The 18,022-nt window shown below is 42.8% G+C and overlaps 1 protein-coding gene across 6 annotated transcripts in view; it reads left to right on the top strand.

Moving 5' to 3' along the window:
- Positions 1-18,022, top strand: part of sws (patatin like phospholipase domain containing sws) — a 182,453-nt gene that overhangs the window by 21,400 nt on the left and 143,031 nt on the right. For all 6 annotated transcript variants that reach the window (XR_007602676.2, XM_055062847.1, XM_055062846.1 and 3 more), the window contains exons 11-12: positions 885-985; positions 3,053-3,226. Coding sequence is in view for 5 of the 6 variants with exons in the window: in XM_055062847.1 (XP_054918822.1) it covers positions 885-985; positions 3,053-3,226 (275 nt within the window). In the remaining variant the exon portion in view is untranslated. The remainder of the gene's footprint in view (positions 1-884; positions 986-3,052; positions 3,227-18,022) is intronic.

The raw sequence follows: 18,022 nt of genomic DNA, 5'->3' as shown, positions 1-18,022 counted from the left end.
GTGAACTTCTGTCTGTTTTAGCTTGAAAATCTTCCTAGAGCAGACTGAAAATAGGTGTATTTGGCAGATAATTTGAACTTTGTTCAATGCATTTGCTGTCACCTAGCGCCACAAAGACAGACACTGCATCCATTGAGCTTACCATTGCTGTCGCCATTAACGGCAGGCAGGTTCCTGCCGCTCAGACAGTTCAAATTATCCAGTGAGGGCCAATTTCAGGATCAAAATATTGAAAGTTGTGGCCCATAGGAATGTATGGATGCTGGCATGGACATTCGGTTGCAATCAAATTAAGCAAAAAATTGAATTAGCTGGAGTTGAATGAACAAAATTCTACTGCAATGTGTGACTTGTGAGTGTCTTTTGGCTTGTGACTAAAATCTCTGAATTTTTTAAATGACACATTGCTTTTTAGTAATAGACATGCACATCAATGTTGCAGTTGTTTGTGTGTCTGTTGGAGAAGCGGAAATTAAAAGGGCCCTGCAGTACCTCTTAAACAAACTCTATCTTTCAGTGCCATTTTTGCTTGAAATGGTCTGAATCCACCTTTGAACATAACAGCTTTATGTAGTTTTAAATCTTCATTGGAAATGCAGCTGCTTGCTTTCTTGGTTTCTCTTGTTATGCTCCACTAATCACTGTTGATGTTCTGAATTTTAAAAATTGTTTATTTACAGTCTGGTAGGTCCTTCTAGAGGTTTTACCTTTCATGCAGAAAATCATGTACTACATATGTGCATACAACATCATGTTTACACAAGACTATTTGTTTTGTGAAAAATGTTTTTGTGAAAAGAAACTGATTGACTAACTGAGAGGTCCTATTTGCCCATGCTGCAGTTCTTGATCTTTAGGTAATTGTTCTAATCTATGTTTTTCAGGTATCGCTCCTGAAGCAGGGTCGTTCCACCCTTCAGATGAGGCTACTGAATCTGAAAAGTTTGTCAATGAAGATCCTACTGGTGCAGCTACATTCAAAACGGTGGGCTTCTGCTGGCATTATGGAACTTTATTTTAATGCTACAAGAATTATAAGCTCAAAATTGGACCTACTGTGTCTGTCCATCCATCCTTTCTTTCCCTTGTGCCGTTGTTGTCACCAAGCCACCCTGTGCATTCTGTACATCACCCTCCTTATATGGTGAAAAAAAACAACAGATCTTTGCCCAACACCACAGCTGGGAATTGAACATACGCCCCTGTGGCAAGGTCCACTTGTAAGCTGAACAAGTTAACCAGTACACTATCGCACATAGAATAACTTGTAGCTGGGCTTGCTTGTACTTCATCTTAGTAAGTTGCTTTCTGCTGCCTTCTGAAGGAGGGAAGTAGCAGAGCAGAGCTAACTTTCTGGTTTCTTGTCAGAGTGCTGAAATTTGGCACACACACTGGAAATCATTATAAAGAGACAATTCTAAATTTGCGTAACAGCTCGTCTATTAGTTTTTGTTTTGAAAAAATGTACAAATATTCTACTCAAACGTCAAAATATTCATTTTCGAGGGTAAAAAGCCACACCCGTGCTGTCAAACTCGCCGATTTGATTGCCAACACTTTTGATTGCCACACATTTGATTGCCAACTTTTTCTTTTGATTGCCAACAAAATCAAGTGCTCCCCAAAGTTCCGGACCAGGAAGCCTCCTACAGCTGCCAGCTGTATCAATACCACTTCTGTATGGTGGAAAACCAGGCAGATGGATCAGTGCTCAAAGAAGCCGTGCATTCCTACATGTGGATCGAAAATGAAAGCCCCAAATGAAGCAAGCAAGTTGCCAGTGCAGTGCATAATACACTTCGAAGTGCTAAATTTGAAGGAATCAAAGAGGTTTGGTTAGTAACGGATGGCTGTGTTGGACAAAACAAGAACAGTACTGTGCTTCGCATGCTTCTTTGGTGGCTCCAGAATGAGGCTCCATCAGGAGTGTCAGTAGTTTCTCTTGTGTTTCCTTTCACTGGGCACAGTTTTTTACCCCCATACAGGATATTTGGCCAAATTGGAAAAGATGTCAGATGACACTAAAAAATCCTGAATCCGCAAAGCTACCAAATGATTTTTTTCAAATCACGGCAAAGTGTAAGAGCTTGGAAAACATTGGGACCTGTATGACTGGAAGGCCTACTGTACAGCAGTGACGAAGTCGACATCCAGCTTACCGTTCAAGATAACAAACGAAGGTCTTCTGCATTCAAAGAAATACAGTTTGTAGGAGTCCTTAAATTAGAGCAGAACCCCACTCTAAAGTTTCTGTATCAAATTTCCAGTCAGTCCTGAAGAGGGGAAGGTCCCTTGCACTTGTGCAATGTGCACTGTACACCCACCACGTCAACGAAATGAAACTGAGAGATGTGACCAGCCATTTTGTGAAGCATTTTGGAAATTCATGGCAAGACAATGAAGAGCTTGCTTGCTTACTTTGCGAGTGTCTTCAGGAGTGCCCAAGAAAAATTTTATGATCCTGCGGAAGAACTAGAAGAGAGCCGCTTTGAGAGAGCCGCTGCCAAGAATACTTGCCAGCTCTTCATGTATAGTTCTAGTGTTCTTGAAGCCCTTTTGCCTATGCCTGTAACGCCCTTGCCTTTGACCATGTAAAGAACAGAGGGTCCGTGTGCATTAGCCAGCCCTCAATTTTGCTCTTAGAAGGGCAAATAATAGCCTGATTGGTGCCAGATGTGTGCTAGTTTTTGTTATGGTGCACATTTGGTGCATTATGTTGACTATTGTCACCGGTAGTCTGCATTGGTTTTCACTGGCATTTTCATCCTTGCAGTATGTTCTCTTTTTTTAAATTTTGGCTTTCTTTATGACTTGTGATAGCAAGGCCATTTGGTTTTTCTATTTGTGTTTAGCCAAGTGTCTTTCTTCAATAAAATGTAGTTGAGTTCAGTGCTTTTTCTATTTGAGTTCTTTCTTTTCTATTCTTGTGGTATTATGCTGCTTGTAATCATCATCTTATAGTGTTGACTCTGAATCCTTTGACACTGTGCACTATGGTTCAGTGAAAATTGGATACACATGAATAAGTTTTATAGACGTTTTGTCTCTGCAGTCTTCATCAAGCCGAAAGATGTCTGCAGTGTCTGATGCACCTGGATCACGCAAGTCGACTCGAAAAGCTTCCTTTGTGGTTGGCGAGGGTTCCCGGACTTCCTCATCAGTTCAAGAGTACAATGATTACATTGAAGCAGCTGTCCAAGGTTTCGTGAGCAGGCTGGACATTGAGGTACTGTGACTAACTTTGTAACCTGTTTTACATGCTGTGATTCTGTGGTGCAAGGTGCTCTGCTGAGCAGGGACATGCTGCTATTGTGTAAATTTTGTCTGTTGAATTTGTTAGATGTTTTTACATTACATGCATCGCACCACACTGCCATTGGTGAGTCTGGTAGCTAGGCCACTGCTTTGTTTGTTTACAACAGTGTAGTGATTTGCATGGCCATGTTGTTACTGATATTCATTTGTGATAATGACACGGGGTTCGGCACGAAGGCAGTCCACTTTCTTGTTGTCACTGGGACACTCATAAGCTCATCTTCTGTTGTTTTCATGTTACACCTTGGCTGCAACCGCTTTCGGGAGTACAGTTGAACCTCGCAATAATGAAATAAGCGGGGAATGCGAGAAAATGAGCTTTCGCGAGAATTTAGTTGTTGCAAAATGCGACAATGCAGATAGGTAAGGCATCGCAGAACGAAACTTTTCTATCAAAATTCCGTTAGCCTACTTTGGCAAGCTCTGCTCGAGGATATAGAACCACATTGCTGACTGTACAAAGTGCGCCGAATGCATCGATCAGCAGCGGCACAGCAGGAGCAGTATTCTCGGTCAATTGCTTTTAAAGATACAATCACTTTTGGAGATACAATCACTTTTACGAGATTTTGCGTAACTCGGCACCGGATGCAAAGCAACAGTGCTCCACGTATGCAGCAGCATTTCTCCGCTGTCACCCGTAGGTGCCAACGCCTTTGGTGTCAAGCGCGAAAGTGATCATATCTTGTAGAACCGAAGGTAATCGATCGAGATTACAGCCCCTTTGCACAAATCTACGTCCAGCGCTGAATCCGCACGCGATGCCTGTCGGGTGACATCAAAACTGGCGTTCTTGAAGCAAGGGATGCGTATTCCCGGAAGATCACTTAATCACGGTTCGACGCGCGGCACTGTATGCTGCGGCTGCCATCTTAAGTGCTATAAACAATTCCACGTTGGTGCGATGTGGGTTTACTTATTTTTGCTTCATTTTTCTCACCGAGACGCACATTACGCACTGTACTAGGTGTTCAAAACCGTCGTCACATGTTGGTAGGAACATGCATGCCACTTTAAAGGAGCAGTCAAGAAACAAGATGGTGGTCATGACGCGTTTCCAGCGTTTGGTTGTTTTGTAAACAAAAATGGCGCCGCCCACGCAAGTGTAATGTGGTGTAGAGAGAGGCAAAACAGCTCACTTCAATGAGCGGCTCGGAACGGCTCAGCTCACTGAAATGAACCAGTTCATTTGTATGGCTCACCGGTTCACTTAAATCTGTAACCTGTGTTATGCAGAGTCTAGCTATTTGGCTTTGAAAAAATGATCTATGCATTTGTAGAATAACAGTGTTATTGGTATTTTCACTATGTTTGGAGAACATTTGTCAATTACTTATTTAAAAGCATGAATTTTTGATTGTAATAAACCTTTCTTTTCTGATATTGGGAATAAAATCTAACAGACAAAATGTAAAGTATCTTTTTCAGAAAAAGATAACTTCATCATCATTACAGGAGCTTTTCTGTTTTTGTGGTATTTTAAAATCAAGCTTGGTCATAATAAGAACAAGAAGTATTGTAAATTTTCATTCAACTTTATTCACTTATTCATATACACAAACTCACTATAATATGAGTGAACTGTAATGCCATACAAAATAAGTGTCGAAATCATTTCTTGGAAGTTCCATACAAAAATACACTTCTACAAAGTGTATGTAAGATCCACATAACTTATCTGTAGTAAAGAAGTTCTACATCAAATATAGGTTATAGTTAATAAATAATGTTTTGCTGACGTTATCAGAAGTGAGGCAACTCCTCTTTTCAGTACAAATTTGGCCAGCTTTAGAAAATATTGTTTCACAGCGTACACTTGTTGCAGGAATACAAAGCCTTTTTAAAGTCGCTGCATACAAGTTCGGGTAGGTGAATTTTCTATTTTCCTACCACTTCGGTGGATCATTAATACCGTTCAAGTATGGCTTGTATAGGTACTTATCTATCTCAACTACGGCCTGAGCTGTAGGGTCTTGTTTTCCTTGCAAGGAACTCAAACTGGTGTCAAACTCATCCCATGCTAAGGATGTCTGAACTGGCATCTCGGGCTCATTGCTTGGTCCAGGCTCAGTACTTTGGATAGTCGCTTTTACACTCAAAGCAAGCGCATTCTTAGTTGACTTAAACTTCTAGACACCCCCAAAGCCTTGCGACTTAAATGTGGGTTCAAAATTATTGACTGAGAAATGAACTTGTTTGATTTCTTCTTGCCAAATCACCATGTCAAACTGTCTAATACATACCCCTATTACACGGGCGACCTTAACCGCAGTTATTGCTAAGCGCGGTTACACAGCAGGCGAAACTGTGGTTAGGCCGCTAACCGCAGTTGACCACCAACCGAGCTTGGCAACCTCGGTTTAGTGTAACCGACGTTTCGGAAACGGGCAAAATGGGGTGGACGGTAATTCTCCCGAGTGCAGCGCTGGCGCTTCCCAGGTATCTTCCAAACAGCATATCATTTGGCCTGACGCGACAACTGAGGCACTGATACGCATTTGGGAAGATAATCTGGCCGCTCTGTGCTCAAGTAGTCGAAACTGCTGAAAGAACATCATGTGCTGCAATTGGTCCAGATTTTGTAGCCCATTTAAGATTAAACAAATACACAAGTATCTTTACTGCTGAAGTTCATGCTATACTCCTCGCAGTTAAAGAGATAACAATAAAACAGATCAATCAATCGATAATATACACTGATTCCTTAAGTGTGGTCCGGTCGATACACCTAGAAAAAGAAAGAATCCGGTGATAAACACTCTCATCAGCAGCTTAACCTTAGCCTACAAGAGAGGGCTACATATTATAATCTGCTGGGTACCTGGCCATACTAGTATACCTGGTAATGAAGCGGCAGACGCAAATGCGGCCTTAGCAGGTCTAAGGCCCCAAATAGATGTAAGTTATGTTCCATATACAGATATGAAACCTGTCGTTCGAGGAATACTGCGTGACGCATGGCAAGAAGCTTGGGACACAGAAAATAATAACAAACTTCACATCATCCAACCCTACATTACCCAAACACCTGTACACCGGCATAGACAGGAGGAAGTAATCATGTCGAGACTGAGGATAGGACACGCACATGCAACACACTCATACTTGCTAACCGGTACTGATCCACTGGTCTGCATTAGATGTGGAAATCAACTCACAGTCATACATGTTCTTATACAATGCCCTAGCATGGAAGCCACGCGAAAAAAATACTCTCCTGAACTTTACTGCACCAATTTACCTATGCACCCTGCATTTTTCCTATCGGCTGAGCCGATGTTCCCCCTCGACCGGCTGTTAAGTTATCTTAATGATGTGAACTTTTTGAAGAATATATCTTACCGCTTTTAAACTCATCTTCCCTACGCTACCCGAAATCCTACATAATCATCCTAAATTCTCTCAAGAAATGCAAGCCTAAGGTTTTAATTCCTAGGCCTTTACAGCCACCGCAGTACATCACAGGCATTGGAACCCATTATACCCGCTGTCGTGTTTATAACATTCTACCGCACTACTAAACATTGTTGCTGGCGCTCTTTGGCCGTTGTAGCCCTTGCGCCATAAAACACTAATTAATAAAAAATAGTCGAAACGTGTGCCTCTACACAGAGATGACGGCCAAGCACAAGTTTCAAAATTTAAGAACAACGCAATCAAAATGGACAAGTGAGACACACACAAACGCTGTGTGTTTGTGTTCGTCTCACTTTCTTGTCCAGATTGATGGTGTTGCTTTTAAACTTGTAACTTCAGTATTTTTAACATGTACTTTTTGTGATAATTTGTACAATGTGAAATACCAATGTACAGTGCTCACGGAATGAAATAGGACACGGAGCATTTAGTAGAGCCCTACATATGTGCAAAGTACGCGAGAGCACCATGTCATGTCGCTAGGAATTTGGTCACCAAACGTGACGAGGACTCCGGTGTACGCGTTCGCGCCAAAATTACGTCCATGTGACACGAACTGCAGCCGGTTGAAACGAAAGTATGCGCACTACTTAGCCCTAAATTGACGCGTTTCATTCCGTGAGCACTGTACATACATTAACACCTGAAAGCACTGCCTTTTCTCCCTTTTTTATGTTTTTTTTTTTTGTAGATGCAAACGTATAGTGCCAAAGGGTATTCGTGTAAAGTTGTACTCCTTTTAATTATGTAACCAATGTTTGTTAGTTGAAATATTCATTTGTTCCTTAAGAATTTTTTATTACCTTTTCGTTCAGTGGACTTTATTTTATATTTACCCATTTGTGACCCTTAATTCTGACTTTTTGTATAGTTGTATACCCACCAGGCAGGCTCACAACTGAGAGCAGGAGTATCGAAAATAAATAACCTACACGGGCAAAATGAAGTGTTAAACGTTAAAACTCTCAAATATGACAATTGTTTTGCTGAAAAATAACATCTTTATACCACTGTAATCAAATTTTGAAGAAAAGGTATTAAAAATGAAGCCTGTACGCAACAGATCACATAACGCGTCATCAGAAAATTAACCGTGATAGGCATAGCCCGTGTAACTCTGGCGGACTACGGTTCGCGTTAACCACGGTTGAGTGAGTTAACCATGATTAAGCTTAACCGCGGTTAAGCTGCCCATGTAGCTAGGGTATAAGAGTTTATTTGCAAACTTTACAATAGTCTCAGGAGCGTCTCTAGATATTGTTTCACTTTTCTTGTCATTATCCTGGACAAAACGGTCATTTTAGACAATCACACATTTGCTTCAGCAAAAATTTGTCGTTACATCGTTTAATACTAACAAGACTTCAACAGCATGGGCCAGTTCTGTCCATTGTCATTCTTCTAATTGATCTTTGTATCCAAGTAATGCTTGAGTTAGAACAAGTAGCTTTGTTTTTCAGTAATCTCTCTAACATATCAAAGGTGGAAATCTACTAAGTGGGAACATCTTGCTTTAATTTAGGTTGATTTTTATTAAGTGACGTTTGCAGCTCACAAAGTTTCGCGAGTGCCGAGCTGCTTTGCTTGAAGTACTGGACAATTGACTTAGCCCAATAGATGCCGAAATGGCATCTGTGACGACCAATTTCAAAGTATGCACAAAACAACCGAAGTGTTGAAGATTTAATTCCCTGACAGCTGCTTTAATATTAGCAGCATTGTCAGAGACAACTGTACAAATTTTATTTTGGGTAGCAAACCTTTTTAAAACTTCATTTACCCAAGCAGCTATATTGCAACTCGTGTGTCTATCAGAAAATTCTGAACATTCAATCAGACACGATCGTAAGCAAGTAGCCTGATAAATGTAATGAGCAATGTGGGCACAAAAGCTAACATTGTTAATATTAGTCCATCCATCGCACATCAAGCTAACAGCTGGGGCATCAAGCAGAGCTGATTTAATGTTACCTAGGAGTTTGCTATGAAGAGCAGGCAACAAACTATTCATGAGTGTCTTACGGCTCGGTAAGCTATAATTTGGATTGAAGATAATAATGAGTTTTTGAAATTTCTGATCCTCAACCAGTGAAAACGGATAATATTCTTTACAAATCATCTTGGGTAATTGGACATCAATCAACGTTTCTTTCTGGGCTGACATTGGTTTAACTGCATCAACATACTGAGTCAAAAATGACTGATAACTGGTTTGATCTAGGCCCAGGCATGAACAGTGTTGACAAAGCCGTTGAAGTCAAAACTGGCGACAACAAACCACTTTCTGATACATCCAAATAGTCTGATAATTGACTCGGGCTCCTTGTACTTGAAGAACTTGGCAACGGTGCCGAGTCAGGAGCAGCAGGGGCATCTACACTCTTGCTGCTCGCGGAAGGTGACCGGGAGCGGCTGGGTTCAACTCGGCCGAGGGGCACTGTGAAGTGCTTCTTCGTCAAATGCCATCTAAGATTTCCAGTCGAGCCAGATGACATAGAGAGTGTAGCGTGACAGTATCTGTATTTCGCCTTGCCTTCCACCAATTTTGTAAAGTGGCACGAAATTCCGCTGATTGAGCAGTTTGCTGACATCATTAATTTAGGAATTGTAGAAAAACGGAGAATGCTGCATTCAAATTACCGTATTTACTCTAATAATGATCACACTTTTCTGTCAAAAAAAAAAAATTGACGCAAATTCGGGGTGCGATCATTACGCTGGTTAAATTTACCGCGAAAATAATTTTTTTTCATCCCGCGTTTGCTGCAGGATGACAACAGGTCAACAAATAGGTGGCTGCCACTGTATGTAGTGCGGGACACCAAAACAAACATGGTGGCCGGCGGCGCAAGCTGAACGCGATTTTTTTTCTTCTTGTGAGCACATTACGGGCATTGAAAGTTTCTTCGTATCAGTAATGAATAATATCGTTAATATCTGCAAGTTTGCGTCAATAACGTAGCCATGTCGACTTTGAGGGGACAGGAACAGATGGGCGCGCTTAGCTGCCAGTGACATAGAAACACATGGCTGGTAGGCTGTGTAAACTCCGGCATCTGTCTTCACTACTATCCTAATACGGCACGTTTCCGCTAAGGGTGGGTGAATATCTTAGCTGTGTTACAAGCGTCGGCGTATGAATAGGGTACACTTTTAACGTATCAGGGTAAACATGGCTACTATCGTTGCTGCTCGCGATTTGTTGCATGCCCACGAGTGCAGATGAGAAGACTTGAAAGGCGCATTTTTTGTTGTTGTTGACCACAACCTTTATAATGCCTACGCATAATATAGGCAAGTTTGGTAGTACCTCTTTTTGTCATGGAAGTGCGGAAAGTGATGAAAGTAATGAAATGAGGCATCTACTTAAGAATGTTTGGTGCGTGCAGACAGACCGCTTGGCTTGTCTTGAAGAGTCGTTCGCGTAGCATTCGACAGATGGTAAGCGTGATCATTATTAGCTAGACTTGGCACACGACACATTGCTGTGGCAAGTTCGGGGTGCGATCATTACACGGGAAATAAAAAAAATCGAATTTTGACGACAAATTCAGGGGTGTGATCATTACGCGAGTGCGATCATTATGCGAGTAAATACGGTATGTATGCGTTGAAAAAGTTTAGTAAAAAAACTAACTCATGAAAAATCCTACATGCTAAAACACTGAAGCTAGTAAAATAATAATGCTGCACGAAGACAAGTTTTTGTAATGTCTTCTTAAATTGATTTTAACTACCTATACATATTTTAACTTGAAATGTATTTTTATAGAAATGTCTGTCATGAATACTGTAAACCAAGCATGTCAAGTGTCTGTATGTAGCAAACTGTAAGCAAATTATCCTTAGTTGCCGCAGGAATTTTTTAAACCAAACAAACAGTCACAGTTTCGTCCGAAGGTACGTCCTCGTTGAATTGCGCTTACACAATCTATCGTAGATTCTAACCAACTAGCCTGCCAATGTGTTTTAGGTTTAACTTGGCATTACTTTAGCTGTAACAATATTAAATACAAAACTATGTTATACCGATCGTCGACGGCCTGCCCGACCAGCCTGGTCTCCCGTGGTGAAGTGGTGCCGTGGGCTTCTGTCTCTTTGCTCACCACGAAGCGACTCAGACCCCTTCTTTAAATTAGTTTCCATAGCATCCTAGGGACTCACAGACTGTTGGGAGGCACAGGCTTTTCCACCAATTGCCTACTCAGACCAATTAGGCTGGCCGACATGATCCACTAGGGGCCCAAGTTTAAGCGACCAGACATGGTTGCGAAAACACCCCATACACACAACACAATTGACTGTGTCTAATGAATCTTTGCCCTCCGATACAGCTGAGCATGAGATGACCGTGCGACACATGCACTAATTCACTGTCAGGTACGGTGGTGTTGGCCGGCTGAAAGCACATGCCCGAGGCACCATCACGGTTATTACGCACCAAGGCTTCCCACTTTGAGGAGGACCCAACAGTCGCAGAAAGAAAAAAAAAAAAAAAGGGGGGGGGGGGCCTACGGCATATACCCTTCTTTATTTCTTGAGCGTGCACACGATACTGGCGATAAGGCCATCATATGTGCCAGAGAAGAAAAAAAGAAAATAAAAGGGCCTATTACAACACAACAGATCATTGGCCGTGTTTTATTGACGTGCTAACAATACATGCTCAGAAAATGCATAGAAGTGGATAACATGGACGACATTATCATGGCTACTCTAATTAGCACAAATGCGACACCACGGACCCGAGCACACGAGGGTTGGACCCTCCCGCGTGTAGCCGTGCGCGGCTTAGCCGTGTCTGGGGAAAGGGGGATCCTGGGGGTTGAGCCGATGCTGGGTGTTTGGACCTTTAAGGCCCCCCGGTGGAGGCAACACACCTCTTTGGCCTCTGCTTCGCATAGACGGCACCCCCGGACTGACCCACCCGGGGGAAATCGGCGGTCGCCTTTTCCTGTCCCCCTCTCCATCTATAATCTTTCTTCTGCACCTTTCCTTCTCTCCACTCCATTCCTTATCTTTTTTTTTCCACTCTAATTTCCTGGCGGCGAGGGTTAACCTTGTGTGGCTAACCAGCCTTGGTTACACCATGTACGGTTATAGTGGTGGCGTACAGCTGGCATGCGCAAGTCTTGAGATACAAGCCTTGTGGCGTCCCCATGTTGGGCTCGGTGGTGGGCGGCTGGCGCTGCTGCCGAAGACAAATACTTTTATGGCTACTCCTTCCATTTCTCAACCTGATCGTCCTCTAAAAAGGGGGCGCAACGAAGCAACCACTCGATTTTTCTTCAAGAACTATGACAACTTTACAAAGTACCATGTGATCCATAGTGACGGCAATATAACAGCCAGAAAACTATCTCCTTTCAATGCTGTATCACACTGCACGAACTGTGAAGGGGATCATCCTGCATTCTCACGGTCATGCCCAATCTGGAAAAAAAGAGAAAGAAATTATTGCCCTTAAGATCAATGAAAACATTACCTTCTATGAAATGCGAAAGCGACTTACATTTCCTCGCAACGAAAGTTTTGCCGCTGTGACGAGGCAGGGGGCCCTCTCACAACGGCCTAAAGAGCCCGCCCTGGTCACCCGCAGTGAACCACGGGGGACTTCTTCTGCCCCCACAGAGGCAGCACCCAGTGCTGCGAAATCCAACAACTCGCAGACCTTGCTCTCGCAGGGCTGCATTACTGTGCAAAAACCGAGGCCCGAGACATGTCTCCCAGAGCCTCGTGACCCCGCCTCCACCGCCTCTGAGAAAGAGATGGAGGTTGACGCAAGTACATCGGTGCCACCGGCACCAAAAGACAAGCGTAGCTTGCTTGAGGGACGTAAAAAAGAAAAAAACCCTCTAATAATTCCACCAAAACCAAAATAATATTATCACTCTACACAGAACACTCCCAAAAACACCTTTGTCATAATGGGTGTTCAGATATTGCAATGGAATGCCAGAGGGCTTTTGCATAACCTAGATGACATCAAAGAATTGTTATCTACGTATAAGCCTAGAGTGTTCTGTGTGACTCGAACTTTCTAACTCAGTTTGGAATTTTTCGTAAAGACCGTGATGACGGACATGCTGCATCAGGTGGCGTGGCAATAATAATATCAAAGACTGTTGCATGCCAAAATCTCCAACTTAACACGCCTTATGAGGCAGTAGCCGTACGAGCTATTTTGCTTAATAGGCTTGTTACTGTATGCTCTTTGTACATTCCACCAGACAAACGGATCGACATTAATGAGTTTGAAAAACTAATAGACCAGCTTCCTGAGCCGTATATTGTGGTTGGTGATTTTAATGCTCATAGTGGACTCTGGGGGGACTCACGCTGTGATGCAAGAGGCCGAGTAATTGAAAAATTCCTTCTATCCTCTGCAGCAACTCTGTTTAACAAAAAGTTCCCGACTTATTATAGCACTGCACTTAACACCTACTCCTCAATAGATCTGGCAGTTGGTTCTGCAACACTTCTGCCATTGTTTGAATGGAGAGCTCTCACAGACTCCTTTGGAAGCGACCATTTTCCAGTTCTCTTAGAGGCGATACAGATGTATGACCCACCTGTGAATACAAAAAAATGGAAGCTAAATGCTGCAAACTGGGCAGAATTCAAAGAACTCGCATGTATATCCCTTGAATCCATAAAGCAGCTTGACATTGAAGAAATGACCACCTATATAACTGAACACATTATTCATGCCGCGAAACAAACTATACCACAAACCTCTGGTAATATAGTGAACCCTAAGCCCTGGTGGAATGAAGAGTGCAAGCAAGCACGAAAAGAACAAAACAAAGCATGGCGTACGTTTTCCAAATATCCAACAGAAGAAAACCTTATAAATTTCAAACGTGCAAAAGCAAATGGAAGACGTATTCGTTGGGAAGCCAAGAGAGCTAGTTGGAGAAATTATATCGGCTCAATAAACTCATACAAAGATAGCCAGAAAGTGTACAATAGGGTTCGAAGGCTGAAGGGGAATACCACACTACCCTTGCCCGTGGTAAATGACAGTGCTACTACATTAGAAGGGCAAGCAGATTCCTTGGGAGAACACTTTCAGCACATATCGAGTTGCGCGAATTACACAAAAGCATTCCTCACATATAAAAAATTGGCTGAGTCAATACCCTTCTCGTTCCGAAAATCCCATAGCGATGGGTACAATTGCCCATTCACGATGCAAGAATTAAAAATAGCTTTGCGCAACTGCAAAAACTCTGCGCCAGGATTTGACAGTATTAATTATGAGATGGTCAAGCACCTACCCGAGGAAACACTTGAATGCCTCTCATACCTGTTCAATAAAATTTTCTGCAGTGGTCGATTGCCGTCCTGTTGGAAGGAAGCTATAGTAGTACCAATATTAAAGCATGGAAAAGACCCCTCCTGTGTACAGAGCTACAGGCCTATCGCTCTTACAAGCTGTGTATGTAAAGTATTTGAAAAAATGACAAACCGCCGATTAATGTACTTTTTGGAATACAATGGAATTCTGGATCCCCACCAAGCCGGTTTTAGACCAGGAAGGTGCACAACAGATAGCCTAGTTCTACTTTAGAGTTATATACGAGACGCATTTGTTCATAAGCAATACTGTCTATCAGTATTTTTTGACCTCGAAAAAGCTTATGACACTACCTGGAGATATGGCATATTGCAAGACCTCGCGTCGTATGGCGTGTCAGGCAACATGTTTAACATAATAAAAAGCTATCTGTCCGAACGAAAGTACAGAGTAAGGGTGGGAACTGCAGTGTCGAGAGTCTTTGTGCAAGAAAACGGTGTACCACAAGGAGGAGTGCTCAGCTGCACACTATTCTTAGTTAAAATGAACACACTACAAAAAAACACTCCCACCATTTATATCCTACTCAGTCTATGTAGATGATATACAGATAAGCTTTAAATCATGCAATCTGTCCATATGCGAGAGGCAGATTCAGCTGGGAGTGAACAGGCTTTCAAAATGGGCTGACAAGAATGGCTTTCGCTTTAATGAAGAAAAGACGACATGCGTGTTATTTTCTCGGAAAAGAGGCATACATCCTGAACCGAATATTACGATGAACCGGTATGTGCTTAGTGTAAAAAAGGAGCAGAAATTTCTTGGCGTTATATTGGATGATAAGCTCTCGTTTGTGCAACATATAAAAAACATAAAAATAAAATGCTTAACAACTATGAATATCCTCAAAATTCTTTCACACCAGTCGTGGGGAACTGACAAGAAATGCTTGCTCTCGCTGTATAACAGTTTGATTAGAACACGTATCGATTACGGGAACATTGTTTACCAATCAGCTTCACGTTCTGTTTTAAAAATCCTGGATCCTGTACATAACCTTGGCATGCGACTAGCCCCAGGTGCATTCCGTACTAGCCCTGTTCCAAGTTTGCACGTAGAAGCTAATCAGTGGAACCTAGACCGACAACGTAAGTATTGTAGTTTTATGTACGCACTTAAGATTAGTTCCAACCGAGAACACCCGTGTTACAAAATGTTGAAGAGCACAGAAACGCAAACCCTCTTTGCAAAGCGGCCATCATTAGCAAAGCCATTTCCATTGAAAGCACTGTCGCTATGTCAAGAAAACAACATATTGCTGTCGGACGTTCACCTACGTACCACTAACGAGTTAGTAGCACCATGGGAATCAGTCACCATACATTGTGACATCTCGTTCACAGAAACAAACAAAAAGCATACACCCCAAGAAGCTATAAAACAACACTTCTTATCACTACAGAGTAAGTACAAGTGTCCAGAATTTTACACTGATGCTTCAAAAACTGCTGAAACAACATCATGTGCTGCAATCGGTCCAGATTTTGTAGCCCATTTAAGATTAAATAAATACACAAGTATCTTCACTGCTGAAGCACACGCTATACTCCTCGCAGTTAAAGAAATAACAACAAAACAGATCAATCAATCGATAATATATACAGATGCCTTAAGTGTGGTCCGGTCAATACACCTTGGAAAACAAAGAAAGAATCCGGTGATAAACACTCTCATCAGCAGCTTAACCTTAGCCTACAAGAGAGGGCTACATATTATAATCTGCTGGGTACCTGGCCATACTAGTATACCTGGTAATGAAGCGGCAGACGCAAATGCGGCCTTAGCAGGTCTAAGGCCCCAAATAGATGTAAGTTATGTTCCATATACAGATATGAAACCTGTCGTTCGAGGAATACTGCGTGACGCATGGCAAGAAGCTTGGGACACAGAAAATAATAACAAACTTCACATCATCCAACCCTACATTACCCAAACACCTGTACACCGGCATAGACAGGAGGAAGTAATCATGTCGAGACTGAGGATAGGACACACACATGCAACACACTCATACTTGCTAGCCGGTACTGAACCACCGGTCTGCATTAGATGTGGAAATCAACTCACAGTCATCCATGTTCTTATACAATGCCCTAGCATGGAAGCCACACGAAAAAAATACTTTCCTGAACTTTACCGCACCAATTTACCTATGCATCCTGCATATTTCCTATCGGCTGAGCCGATGTTCCCCCTCGACCGGCTGTTAAGTTATCTTAATGATGTAAATTTTTTGAAGAATATATCTTACCACTTTTAATCTCATCTTCCCTACGCTACCCGAAATCCGACATAATCATCTTAAATTCTCCCAAGAAATGCAAGCCTTATGCTTTTAATTCCTAGGCCTTTACAGCCACCGCAGTACGTTACAGGCATTGCGACCCATTATACCCACTGACATGTTTATAACATTCTACCGCACTACTAAACATCGTTGCTGGCGCTCTTTGGCCGTCGTAGCCCTTGCGCCATAAAACACTAATTAATAATAATAATAATAAGCACAAATGAAGGCCAAGATGTAAACTGTACGTTCACCTGTTGTATTTAGACACGGAAGACTTCATCTTCGAAGTGTTGTTGCACCAGCGCACAATGCGCAATCGGTGAGAGTCGTGAGACATCATTCGAACAGCAGCAAGCAATGAACGCCGCCATCTTTTGCCAATTAAGGCTTCTTTACTTCTCCCTTCGGTTGCATTGGATGCCACACTATAGGGCGCACACAAAACCAAGGGCACTGCAGGACACACCACATACAGCAAGCGAGTACGAGCACGCCGGCCACCACTCGTTGGCAAGAAAACGAAACCCAGCAGAAGACCCTGCTCTTGCGGACCGGTTCGACGCGGCTCACTGAATGAGCGGTTAACTGAATGAGAGTGAAGATCCGGCTCACTCCTCAAAAGATCCGGCTCGCCCCTGAGCGACCCGTTCGGCACGGCTCACTGGACGAGAGTGAGCCTGTTTCCCCTCTCCAAAAGAAGCACCACTCACTGAACTGGCTCACCGTTCACTGCTCACTCGTTCTTTAAAAAAGCAGCTCAAAAGATCCGGCTCACACTTGAGTGACCTGCCTGTACTCGAAGCCAGGTCTTCTGCTGGGCACAAAAGTCGTAGCTGAAGGCGAGGGAGTGGTTGCAGCTCTTGCGAGGAAGAGCGAGAGGGCAGTTGCATTCTCGCACCGCTAATAGATGGTACAAAAGTTGCAGCCAGCAGAAGACCTGGCTCTGACGGAACGGTTCGGCACGGCTCACTGAACAAGAGAATCAGCTTCTTCTCTCCAAAAGAACTGCCGCTCACTTTTACTGAACTGTGGCTCACTTCCTCTTTAAGAAGAGCGGCTCAAATCCGGCTCACTCCTGAGCGTACCATCTCTAATGTGGTGGTATTTTGCACAACTTTTGTGCAAAGCAATCGCATTTCAGCACATCTTATAGCTTGCTAGTCCTGCACGAGTAGGTAATATGTGGGGTTATGTTCTGGCAAATTTTGTTGATGTTAGATTGTAGTACAGCGACATTTAGTTGTCAAGAGGTACGAAATGCATTGAATCCTATGGGCATTCGCCGGGGGATATGAAAATATTTGGTTGTCGCGAAATTTTGTTGTCGTGGGTTTCGACTCTATATCTATGAGCACAAATGGAGTGCGCTCATCCAGTTTCTGTACGAGCACAACAGATGGCACTGTGTGGGAATCAAACATGGCACAGGTGCTAAATTAGGTAAAATGCACAATCAATGGATGAAAATTAATGCAGTTGCTGTCTGATGACTTGTACTCGACAGGGTCCACCCACAAGTTTGAATAATCGGAAGTCTGAAATAATGAATTGGCTAGAAATTTTTGTTTACCCTATCACGCGGGCTCTCCCTACCAGTTGCGCCACTGACGTCGCGGACTTTCTCTTGCGTGACATTATCT

Source organism: Dermacentor andersoni, chromosome 1 (genome assembly GCF_023375885.2).
Source record: "Dermacentor andersoni chromosome 1, qqDerAnde1_hic_scaffold, whole genome shotgun sequence".
In the NCBI taxonomy this organism is placed as follows: Eukaryota; Metazoa; Arthropoda; class Arachnida; order Ixodida; family Ixodidae; genus Dermacentor; species Dermacentor andersoni.
This window is presented reverse-complemented; position numbering and strand designations above follow the sequence as displayed.